The 11,864-nt window shown below is 57.6% G+C and overlaps 1 protein-coding gene and 3 long non-coding RNA genes across 5 annotated transcripts in view; all 4 read right to left on the bottom strand.

Annotated features, from left to right (window-relative positions):
* Positions 1-11,864, bottom strand: part of NCOA1 (nuclear receptor coactivator 1) — a 72,902-nt gene that overhangs the window by 8,031 nt on the left and 53,007 nt on the right. The window contains exons 14-20 of one of the 2 annotated variants that reach the window (XM_051767989.1): positions 11,695-11,863; positions 8,900-9,220; positions 7,986-8,087; positions 4,410-4,782; positions 2,243-2,414; positions 618-883; positions 81-175 (exon numbers count right to left, since the gene is read on the bottom strand). In XM_051767989.1, the coding sequence (XP_051623949.1) occupies positions 96-175; positions 618-883; positions 2,243-2,414; positions 4,410-4,782; positions 7,986-8,087; positions 8,900-9,220; positions 11,695-11,863 (1,483 nt within the window). In that variant the 3' untranslated portion in view covers positions 81-95. Of the gene's footprint in view, positions 1-80; positions 176-617; positions 884-2,242; positions 2,415-4,409; positions 4,783-7,985; positions 8,088-8,899; positions 9,221-11,694; position 11,864 lie in introns of those variants that run through there. The other variant, XM_051767981.1, reaches the window with a different exon arrangement.
* On the bottom strand, positions 5,080-7,962 carry LOC127460986 (uncharacterized). Its single transcript, XR_007899937.1, has 3 exons — positions 7,376-7,962; positions 5,432-7,219; positions 5,080-5,219 (listed from the first exon to the last, which is right to left on the bottom strand). It is a non-coding gene; the product is annotated as an uncharacterized LOC127460986 (long non-coding RNA).
* LOC127460987 (uncharacterized) lies at positions 8,095-8,882 on the bottom strand. The gene is made up of 3 exons (XR_007899938.1): positions 8,667-8,882; positions 8,482-8,594; positions 8,095-8,440 (listed from the first exon to the last, which is right to left on the bottom strand). It is a non-coding gene; the product is annotated as an uncharacterized LOC127460987 (long non-coding RNA).
* LOC127460989 (uncharacterized) lies at positions 9,249-10,479 on the bottom strand. The gene is made up of 3 exons (XR_007899939.1): positions 10,320-10,479; positions 9,620-10,040; positions 9,249-9,431 (listed from the first exon to the last, which is right to left on the bottom strand). It is a non-coding gene; the product is annotated as an uncharacterized LOC127460989 (long non-coding RNA).

Genomic DNA, 11,864 nt, shown 5'->3' with positions numbered 1-11,864 from the left:
TCCCATTCCCAGATTAGGGATTACAGACCCCTGGGATCTGATCCCATTCCCAGATTAGGGAACACAGACCCCTGGGATCTGATGACATTCCCAGATTAGGGATTACAGACCCCTGATAATGAACCTGGGATCTGGGATGAACTGGGACATCCTGGGACACCCGGAGCAGCCAGACCTTGGTGCTTCCCCCTCTGGACACACATCCCATTCCAAGATTAGGGAACACAGACCCCTGGGATCTGCTCCCATTCCCAGATTAGGGAACACAGATCCCTGGGATCTGCTCCCATTCCCAGATTAGGGATTACAGACCTCTGGGATCTGCTCCCCTTCCCAGATAAGGGAACACAGACCCCTGGGATCTGCTCCCATTCCCAGATTAGGGATTACAGACCCCTGGGATCTGCTCCCATTCCCAGATTAGGGATTACAGACCCCTGGGATCTGCTCCCATTCCCAGATTAGGGATTACAGACCAGATCCAACCATTCCTACTCCCCATCCCTTGATTCCCAGCTCCCTATGGATCCACAGATACAAACTGACCCATCCCAAACCCCATTCCAGGGGCCGGGATAAGGGACTGGGACATCCTGGGGCACCCGGAGCAGCCAGACCTTGGTGCTTCCCACTCTGGACCCTACTCCCATTCCCAAATTCGGGATGGCAGCCCCCCCGGGCCGTGCTGGCACTGACCTGCTCCGAGCACATGGAATTCATCCCGGGCATCTGCAGGGGGTTCATCCCGGGCACCTGCCCTCCCATGGGATTGATGGTGGGGACGCCGGAGCCGCCGCCGGCCATGGACACGGTGATGCTCATGTTGTTGTACATTCCTGGCTGTGCCGGTGCCGCCGGAGCCGCTCCCGCCGGGCTGAACACGCTGGGAGGGGACCGGGAACAGCGTCAGCCGGGAGGGATTCGGGATGAGCCGGGGGTGGGTCGGGTCAGAAAAGTCGTGGAAAGGGTCGGGAGGGAAGGGATTTAAAAGGGAGTCGGGTTCCAACCCCGACACCTCCCGCTATCCCAGGGAATCCAACCTGGCCTTGGACACTCCCAGGGATCCAGGAGCAGCCACAGCTTCTCTGGGAATTCCAGCCCAGCCCCTCCCCACCTTCCCAGCCAGGAATCCCTTCCCAATCTCCCCCCCAAATCTCCCCTTTCCCACTGGGATCCATTCCCTGGGGCCTGGCATTCCAGGCCCTCATCCCCAGTCCCTCTCCAGCTCTCCTGGAGCCCCTTCAGCCTCTGGAATGTGCTCCAAGCTCTCCCGGGATCCTTCCCTTCTCCAGCCTGGCCATTCCCAGCTCTCCCAGCCTGGAGCCAGAGCCTGCCATTGGATCCATCCCCAGCCCAGCTCCTCCCTGGGAAGGAGTTCCGGGAACAAGGGGGTTCCCTGGGAATCTCGGCACTCAGGGAAGGGTCTCCCTTCCCCTTTCCTGCCTTTTCCATCCCCACATTCCATTAAAATCCCTCTGACTGGATTCTGAGTGTCCCTTATCCTGGAATCCTGGGATAGTTTGGGTGGGAAGGGATCTTAAGGATCATCCCATTCCATGTTCAGGGACACCTCCCGCTATCCCAGGCTGCTCCAACCTGGCCTTGGCTACTCCCAGGGATCCAGGGGCAGCCACAGCTTCTCTGGGAATTCCAGCCCAGCCCCTCCCCACCCTCCCAGCCAGGAATCCCTTCCCAATCTCCCATCTCTCCCTGCCCTCTGGCAGTGGGAAGCCATTCCCTGTGTCCTGTCTCTCCAGCCCTGATCCCCAGTCCCTCTCCAGCTCTCCTGGAGCCCCTTCAGGCTCTGGAAGGGGCTCCAAGACCCCAAGCCAACCATTCCCATTCCAAAGCTGAACTCTGGGAACTTCCCCCTCATTTCTGCAGATCTGACCCCCAAACTTTGACTCATGGCCAAAAAAATTCCCCACCCTCCACCAAATCTCCCGGCTCTTCTTCCCAGTCACTTCCACGAGCTGGGGCTGGGAATGTCCTCAAGCATCCCGGGAATTCTGGGCTGGACTCTGCTGCCACATTCCCTGAGGTCGTTTTTAGGAGAGTTAATTAAACCACTTGGCTTAATTAAGAGGCGAAGTCTTCCTTGAGACTCAGGGGACATTCCCGGGAACCGAGGAGGCCGGGACAAGGACACGGATGCGGGAAGGCCACGCCCACCCCCCCCTCTCTCCCCAAGGGAATCTCCAGGCGATTCCCGGGCGGAACTTCCCGGCTGGAATCTCTTTACCTGTTATTCCCCATGGCTCCTTGCTGCCAGCCCTTCACGTCGGGGGACTGGTATCCGGGTGCCGGCGGCGCCGGCGGCAGCATCGGGCTCTGGGCCGGCGGGATTTGGGGGGACACCAGGGGGCTGCCGGGGCTCAGCGCCGGCGCGAAGGACTCGCTCTGCTGGGCCAGCCCTGCGGGGACAGCCGGGGGGGCTCAGGGTGGGGGGAGCCCAGTTCCCTCTTCCCACAGCTCCCGCTTCCCAACGGAGCCCAGTTCCCGCTTCCCAACGGCCCCCGGTTCCCGGGAATGGCACACGCGGGTTTGGTGGCTCTGGGGGGTCTTTGTGACCTCAAAGGTCGTCTCGTTCCGACCCCGGCACCTCCCGCTATCCCAGGGAATCCAACCCGGCCTGGGACACTCCCAGGGATCCAGGGGCAGCCACAGCTTCTCTGGGAATTCCAGACCAGCCCCTCCCCACCCTCCCAACCAGGAATCCCTTCCCAATCTCCCCCCCAAATCTCCCCTTTCCCACTGGGATCCATTCCCTGGGGCCTGGCATTCCAGGCCCTCATCCCCAGTCCCTCTCCAGCTCTCCTGGAGCCCCTTCAGCCTCTGGAATGTGCTCCAAGCTCTCCCGGGATCCTTCCCTTCTCCAGCCTGGCCATTCCCAGCTCTCCCAGCCTGGAGCCAGAGCCTGCCATTGGATCCATCCCCAGCCCAGCTCCTCCCTGGGAAGGAGTTCCGGGAACAAGGGGGTTCCCTGGGAATCTCGGCACTCAGGGAAGGGTCTCCCTTCCCCTTTCCTGCCTTTTCCATCCCCACATTCCATAAAAATTCCCTCTGAATGGATCCTTTATCCTGGAATCCTGGAATGGTTTGAGTGGGAAGGGGCCTTAAGGATCATCCCATTCCATGTTCAGGGACACCTCCCACTATCCCAGGTTGCTCCAAGGGAATCCAACTCGGCCTTGGACACTTCCAAGGATGGGAAACCTGTGCCAGGGCCTCACCTCCCCTCTCCCGGGGAAGAGGAGGAACCAACGGCCTCCAAGTTCAATTCTCGAGGAAAAATTCGTGGAATTCTTTTCCCGAAGTCCCTTTGTGTTTTTTTGGAGACTCAACTCCCAAATTCCTTGGGCTTTTGGGAGATCCAATTCCTTGGGCTTTTGGGAGCTGGGAGATCCAAACTCCCCGTCCCCGGTTTGGGATTGGAAGGAAAGGGGAAATGCCCCAAAATGGTGGAACGTCTGGAGACGCTCAAGATGAGGAGCTCCAGGAGCTCCAAGAGCGTCTCCCAAGGTAGGAAAACGGGATCTCAGTCACCTGGAAGTCACTGAGGGAATGAGGGACATTCCCAACCCCTTGGTCTGTTGGGAACTGGGAAATCCAACGTCCTTGGGATGTTGGGAGTTGGGATTTCCAAACCCCTTGGGCTTGTTGGGATGCTGGGAGATCCTAAACTCCTTGGACTTGTTGGGATTTTGGGAGATCCCAACTCCTTGGGCTTGTTGGGATTTTGGGAGATCCAAACTCCTTGGGCTTGTTGGGAGATCCCAAACTCCTTGGGTTGTTGGGAGCTGGGATTTCCAAACCCCTTGGGCTGTTGGGAGTTGGTAGACTGGAGTTGGGATATCCCAACCCCTTGGGCTGTTGGGAGTTGGGAGATCCCAACTCCTTGGGCTGTTGGGAGATGGGAATTGGGAGACAGGAGCTGGGAGATCCCAACTCCTTGGGCTGCTGGGAGATCCCAACTCCTTGGACTGCTGGGATTTTGGGAGATCTCAACTCCTTGGGCTTGTTGGGATTTTGGGAGATCCCAACTCCTTGGGCTGTTGGGATGTTGGGTGATCCCAACTGCTTGGGCTGTTGGGAGTTGGGCTGTTGGGAGTTGGGATTTCCAAACCCCTTGGGCTGTTGGGAGTTGGGAGATCCCAACTCCTTGGGATGTTGGGATTTGGGAGATCCCAACTCCTTGGTCTGCTGGGAGTTGAGAGATCCCAACTCCTTGGTCTGCTGGGAGATCCCAACTCCTCGGGCTGTTGGGATGTTGGGATCTCCCAACTCCTTGGCACGCGGGGACCCGAGCCCTGCCCCCTGGCTCGGGATGAAGCCGGAACGACTCTGCATCCCTCGGGAACATCTCCCCCACTCCCTCCCCACCCCGCCGTCATCCCAGCTCCACCCACCTGCTCCGGAATACTGGAAAACGTTCTGCTGCATCCCGGGCGCCACCATCCCGGCCCCGAACTGCGCTCCCACGGCGCTCCCGCGGCGTCCGGCCAGCGCCGCCGCCGCCTCGGCGCCGGAGAACGGTCCGGCGGCGCCGGCGGAGGGCGGGTTGCCGGCGCCGGCGCCGTAGCTGGGCACCGGGTACGGGAACTGCTGGGGGGGCGCCTGGGGCAAGCGGGCGCCTCCGAGGGGCACCGGAATTCCGGAGGCGTTGCCGAAGCTCTGCTGGCGCAGGAGGAGGGCGCGCTGCTGCATCAGCTGCCGCTGCCGGTGCTGCTGGCTGTAGAGCTCCCGCTGCCGCTGCGCCAGCATCTGAGCGTTCAGAGGAGGCTGAGGGACAACAAGGATATTCCTGGGGCGGCGCCGGAACGCGGGAATCGCTCCCGGTCCCGTTACGCAGCTCGGGATGGGAGGGAGAGGGGGGAAATACCCCGACGTGGTGGGAATGGGGAAGAGCGTCTGGAGAGGTTCAAGGTGAGTTGGAGCATCACCCAAGGTGGGAAAACGGGATCTCGGGCACCTGGAGGTCACTGAGGGAAGGAGGGACATTCCCAAATTATCACTGGCACCGGATGTCGCTCCCAGTTCCGTTACCCAGCTCGGGTTTGGAGGGAAGGTGGAAATGCCCCCAAATGGTGGGAATTGGGAAGAGCATCTGGAGACGTTTAAGATGAGGAGCTCCAGGAGCTGGAGCGTGTCCCAGCGTGGGAAAACAGGATCTCAAGTCACTGAGGGAAGGAGGGACATTCCCAAATTACCACCGGCACCTGGAATCGCTCCCAGTCCCCTTTCCCAGCTCGGGATTGGAGGGAAAGAAGGAAATTCCCCTAAATGGTGGGAATGGGGAAGAGTGTCTGGAGATGTTCAAGATGAGGAGCTCCAGGAGCTCCAAGAGTGTCTCCCAAGGTGGGAAAACGGGATCTCAGTCACATGGAAGTCACTGAGGGAAGGAGGGACATTCCCAAATTATCAGTGGCACCGGATATTGCTCCCAGTCCCCTTTCCCAGCTCGGGATTGGAGGGAAAGGTGGAAATGCCCCTAAACGGTGGGAATGGGAAAGAGTGTCTGGAGATGTTCAAGATGAGGAGCTCCAGGAGCTCCAAGAGTGTCTCCCAAGGTGGGAAAACGGGATCTCAGTCACATGGAAGTCACTGAGGGAAGGAGGGACATTCCCAAATTATCAGTGGCACCGGATATTGCTCCCAGTCCCCTTTCCCAGCTCGGGATTGGAGGGAAAGGTGGAAATGCCCCTAAACGGTGGGAATGGGAAAGAGTGTCTGGAGATGTTCAAGATGAGGAGCTCCAGGAGCTCCAAGAGTGTCTCCCAAGGTGGGAAAACGGGATCTCAGGCACACGGAAGTCACTGAGGGAAGGAGGGATATTCCCAGGTTACCACTGGCACCTGGAATCAGTCCCAGTTCCCTTTCCCAGCTCGGGATTGGAGGGAAAGAAGGAAATTCCCCTAAATGGTGGGAATGGGGAAGAGTGTCTGGAGATGTTCAAGATGAGGAGCTACAGGGGTTGGAGCATGTCCCAAGGTGGGAAAATGGGATCTCAGTCACCTGGAAGTCACTGAGGGAAGGAAGGACATTCCCAAATTACCACAAGCACCCAGAATTACTCCCAGTCTCCTTTCCTGGCTCGGGTGGAAATGCCCCAAAATGGTTGGAACTGGGAAGAACGTCTGGAGACGCTCAAGATGAGGAGCTCCAGGAGTTGGAGCATCTCCCAAGGTGGGATAAATGGATCTCAGGCACGTGGAAGTCACTGAGGGAAGGAGGGAGATTTCCAGATTATCAGTGGCACTGGATATTGCTCCCAGTCCCATTACCCATTTTGGGATTGGAGGGAAAGGTGGGAATGCCCCGAAATGGTGGGAATGGGGAAGAGCGTCTGGAGATGTCCAAGATGAGGAGCTCCAGGAGCTCCAGGGGTTGGAGCGTGTCCCAAGGTGGGAAAACAGGATCTCAGTCACCTGGAAGTCACTGAGGGAAGGAGGGACATTCCCAAATTATCACCGGCACCCTCAGGGGCTGGGAAAGGGCTCAGAACCCTCATCCCACATTGGAGCTCCTCTTCCGTGCCTTGGGATTGGAAGGAAAGGTGGGAATACCACTAAAAGATGGGAATTGGGTTGGAGAGGTTCAGGATCAGGTTCTGCAGGAGCTCCAGGAGTTGGAGCGTCTCCCAAGCCGGGAAAATCCCCTGGAAGTCACGAGCCCCGCCCTTTTCTCCGTGGGATCCCACTTCTTCCCTCATGGGATGTTCCCACAGCCCCAGGATCCCGGACTTGGATTCCTTTCCTGCTGGAAAACGTCCCATCCCAGGAGCTTTTCCATCCCCACGGGATCCATGAATACGTTGGAATTCCTCACCTTCCTAAGCCACCAGCAGCTGGAATGGGAATGGGAACTGCTCCATCCCCTTCCCCATCACTAAATTCCCACCATGGCATTTCCCAAAAAAACCAAGAATTCTCCAAGAAGTGGGATAAAATATCCAGAACTCGGCTGCAATTCCCGAATCTCCCCAGCAGGGGTTTTATCCCTACTTTTTTTTAGGAGCCACACGAGGACCGGAGGCCTCAGGGGGGATTTGTGGGATCGTTAAGAAGATTCCTTGGATTCTGGTATTTAGAGGGCGGTGTCTATTTCCTAAAGATTATCCCAAATTAAACTCCGGGACACAGCATTCCCTAAGGAATAACGGAGGATTTCCATCTTAAGCAGCTGGAGGAGCTGGAATAAGGATGAAGGAAAAAACCACCTCCGGATAACCAGGGAATTCCCTCTGTTAAGGAGCGAGCCAGACTGGGATAATGGGATCAATTCCTAGTTTTTCCCACTGGGAAGATTACCCCACATTCCCTGTTGAAGGAATTCTATCTTGAAGAGCTGGAAAAAGGATGAAGGAAAAAACCACCTCCGAATAACCAGGGAATTCCCTCTGTTGAGGAGTGAGCCAGGCTGGGATAATGGGATCAATCCCTAGTTTTTCCCACTGGGAATATTATCCCACATTCCCTGTGGAAGGATTTCTTCCTTAAGCACCTGGAGGAGCTGGAAAAAGGAAAGGAAAAAGGGAAACATCACCTCCACATGGAGGAGAACCACCAGGGAATTCCCTCTGTCAAGGAGCGAGTCAGACTGGGATAACGGGATGGATCCCTAATATTCCCACTGGGAAGCCCATCCCACATTCCCTGTTAAAGGACCTGTCCCTTAAGCACCTGGAAGAGCTGGAATAAGGATGAAGGAAAAAACCACCTCGGAATAACCAGGGAATTCCCTGGCATTAAGAAGCGAGCCAAGCTGGGAATAATGGGAGTAATCCCAGTTTTTCCCACTGAGAAGCCCATCCCACATTCCCTGTTGAAGGAATTCTATCTTGAGGAGCTGGAAAAAGGATGAAGGAAAAAACCACCTCCGGATAACCAGGGAATTCCCTCTGTTAAGGAGCGAGTCAGGCTGGGAATAAAGGGCTCAATCCCTAATTTTTCCCGGCGGGAAGCCCATCCCACATTCCCTCTCACCTGGGGCGTGATCTGCTGCTGCATTCCCGCCCGCATGTTGATCCCGACGGGAGCGCCGGCGGCGAACTGGTTGAGGATGGCCTGGCGGTTCTGATGCAGCAGCTGGAGACAAAGCCCCAAAATCCCGGAATTCCAGGATCAGCCGGGTCGGAAAAGAGCTCCGAGATCACGGAACACAAACCCCGGATCCAACCCCGCCGTGGTTCCCAGCCCATGGCACTGATGCCACAGCACCCCATGGAATATGGACCTGGAGCAGTTCCTGAGGGATTTGCCCCATGGAATATGCACCTGGAGCAGTTCCTGAGGGATTCACCCCATGGAATATGGACCTGGAGCAGTTCCTGAGGGATTTGCCCCAGGGAATATGGACCTAGAGCAGTTCCTGAGGGATTCACCCCATGGAAAAGGCACCTGGAGCAGTTCCTGAGGGATTCACCCCAGGGAATATCCACCTGGAGCAGTTCCTGAAGGAATGCTCCCATGGAATATGGACCTGGAGCAGTTCCTGAGGGATTCACCCCAGGGAATATCCACCTGGAGCAGTTCCTGAGGGATTCACCCCTTGGAAAAGCAGTTCCTGAGGGATTCATTCCATGGAATATGCACCTGGAGCAGTTCCTGAGGGATTCACCCCTTGGAAAAGCAGTTCCTGAGGGATTCACCCCATGGAATATGCACCTGGAGCAGTTCCTGAGGGATTCACCCCAGGGAATATGCACCTGGAGCAGTTCCTGAGGGATTCCCCAACTCCCATCTCCCTTCCAGTCCCTCTGTCCCAGCCCGGATCTTCCAGGAGTTGTTGTTCCCTTGTGGATCCCCATCCCATTGGGACCATCCCATGGATCCAGCCCATCCCAACTCCCCCTGCCATCCCACCGCTGCCATTCCCGTGGAATTGGGGAAGGACTTACCTGCTGCTGGCCCTGCAGGCGCTGCTGGAGCTGCAGCCGGAGCTGGTTGGGCGCCGGGGGCGGGCGGCTCAGGCTCTGCCGGGGCGGCACCGCCAGGGAATTCGGGAAGGCTCCGCGCGGCGGCGGCGGCGGCACCGGCACGGCTCCGAAGGACGGCTTGGGCCGCGCCATCCCGGGAAAGGCTCCGGCGGGAGAGGCGGCGGAGGAGGAGGAGGAGGAGGAGTAAGGCTGGGGGTACATTCCGGGCTTCTGCTCCAGCAGGAGCGGAGCGGTGCCCGCCGGGGGTTGGAAACGCTCCGACAGCGCTTCCAGGCCGCCGCCCTGCGCCGGGAAAGAGCTGCCTTGGAGCCGCCGGGAATCGCCCCCGGGAAGGGCTCCCGCCGTCCCGCTCCCGCCTGGCTTCCCGTTACCACGTGTTGGGAATCCTCCAGGAAGAGTTCCCGCATTCCCACTCCCACCAGACACCGGGAATCCTCTTCCGGGAATCCTCCTCCAGGAATCCCAGGAGTGGTTCCTGCATTCCCACTCCCACCTGCTTTCCTGTTACCAGATTTTGGGAATTCTGCAGGAATCCTGGGGTGGTTCCTCCATTCCCATTCCCAGAAACTGGAAATCCTCCAGGAATAGTTCCCGCGTTCCCATTCCCACCCGGATTCCCGTTACCAGATGTTAGGAATCCTCCAGGAATCCCAGGAGCGGTTTCTGCATTCCCACCCCCACCTGCTTTCCTGTTACCAGATTTTGGGAATTCTACAGGAATCCCAGGAATAGTTCCCGCATTCCCACTCCCACCTGGCTTCCCCCTACCAGACACCGGGAATCCTCCTCTGGGAATCCTCCTCCAGGAATCCCAGGAGTGGTTCCTGCATTCCCACTCCCACCCGGATTCCTGTTACCAGATGTTGGGAATCCTCCAGGAATCCCAGGAGTGGTTCCTGCATTCCCACTCCCACCTGCTTTCCTGTTACCAGATTTTGGGAATTCTGCAGGAATCCTGGGGTGGTTCCTGCTTTCCCATTCCCAGAAACTGGAAATCCTCCAGGAATAGTTCCTGCGTTCCCATTCCCACCCGGATTCCCGTTACCAGATGTTGGGAATCCTCCAGGAATCTCAGGAGTGGTTCCTGCATTCCCACTCCCACCTGCTTTCCTGTTACCAGATTTTGGGAATTCTACAGGAATCCCAGGAATAGTTCCCACATTCCTACTCCCACCCGGATTCCCGTTACCAGATGTTGGGAATCCTCCAGGAATAGTTCCCACATTCCCACTCCCACCCGCATTCCCGTTACCAGATGTTGGGAATTCTACAGGAATCCCAGGAGTGGTTCCTGCATTCCCACTCCCACCCGGATTCCTGTTACCAGATGTTGGGAATCCTCCAGGAATCCCAGGAGCGGTTCCTGCATTCACACTCCCACCTGCTTTCCTGTTACCAGATTTTGGGAATTCTACAGGAATCCCAGGAATAGTTCCCGCATTCCCACTCCCACCTGGATTCTCGTTACCAGATGTTGGGAATCCTCCAGGAATAGTTCCCACATTCCCACTCCCACCTGCATTCCCATTACCCGATGTTGGGAATTCTACAGGAATCCCAGGGATGGTTCCCACATTCCCACTCCCGCCTGGCTTCCCCCTACCAGACACTGGGAATCCTCCTCCTGGAATCCTCCTCCAGGAATCCCAGGAGCAGTTCCTGCATTCCTATCTGGCTTCCCATTAGGAGACATTGGGATTCCTCCTCCAGAAATCCCAGGAGTGGTTCCCACATTCCCACTCCCACCTGGCTTCCCATTCCCAGACATTGGGAATCCTCTTCCACGAGTCCCAGGAATGGTTCCCTCATTCCCACTCCCATCTGCTTTCCTGTTCCCAGACTTTGGGAATCCTCCTCCAGAAATCCCAGGATTGCTTCCCTCATTCCCACTCCCACCTGGCTTCCCATTACCATATGTTGGGAATCTTCCTCCAGGAATCCTCCTCTGGGAATCCCAGGAGTGCTTCCCACATTCCCACTCCGATCTGCTTTCCCATTCCCAGACATTGGGAATCCTTCTCCAGGAATCCCAGGAGTGGCTCCCTCATTCCCACTCCCACCTGGCTTCCCCCTACCAGACACTGGGAATCCTCTTCCACGAGTCCCAGGAATGCTTCCCACATTCCCACTCCCATCTGCTTTCCCGTTCCCAGACATTGGGAATCCTCCTCCAGGAATCCCAGGAGTGGTTCCCGCATTCCCACTCCCACCTGGCTCCCATTACCATATGTTGGGAATCTTCCTCCAGGAATCCTCCTCCGGGAATCCCAGGAGTGGCTCCCTCATTCCCACTCCCACCTGGCTTCCCATTCCCAGACATTGGGAATCCTCCTCTGGGAATCCTCCTCCGGGAATCCTCCTCCGGGAATCCCAGGAGTGGCTCCCTCATTCCCACTCCCACCTGGCTTCCCATTCCCAGACATTGGGAATCCTCCTCTGGGAATCCTCCTCCGGGAATCCTCCTCCAGGAATCCCAGGAGTGGCTCCCTCATTCCCACTCCCACCTGGCTTCCCATTCCCAGACATTGGGAATCCTCCTCTGGGAATCCTCCTCCGGGAATCCTCCTCCAGGAATCCCAGGTGTGGCTCCCTCATTCCCACTCCCACCTGGCTTCCCATTCCCAGACATTGGGAATCCTCCAGGAATCCCAGGCGTGGCTCCCTCATTCCCACTCCCTCTGGCTTCCCATTCCCACACCCCTGCCCCTCCTCCTCCTCCTCCCCCCTCTCCCTGCATCCCGAGTTTCCCGGTTTACCTGGACCAGTTTGTCTATTCCCAGGGCTCGATCCAGCTCCGCCAGCTCCGTCTCGTCCTTCCCGCTCAGGAAGGACACGAGTTGCTCCAGCAGCGCCTTCTCGTCATTCCGGCCCTCCGGAGTCGTGGGAGGGCACAGGAGCTCATCCAGCTGGGAGCTGATGCACTGCC

The sequence above is a fragment of the Manacus candei genome, unplaced genomic scaffold (assembly GCF_025592945.1).
Source record: "Manacus candei isolate 608988 ecotype Guabito, Panama unplaced genomic scaffold, ASM2559294v1 h1tg000007l, whole genome shotgun sequence".
In the NCBI taxonomy this organism is placed as follows: domain Eukaryota; kingdom Metazoa; phylum Chordata; class Aves; order Passeriformes; family Pipridae; genus Manacus; species Manacus candei.
The sequence above is the reverse complement of the archived record's forward strand: the minus strand, read 5'-3'. Positions and strand labels throughout refer to the sequence as shown.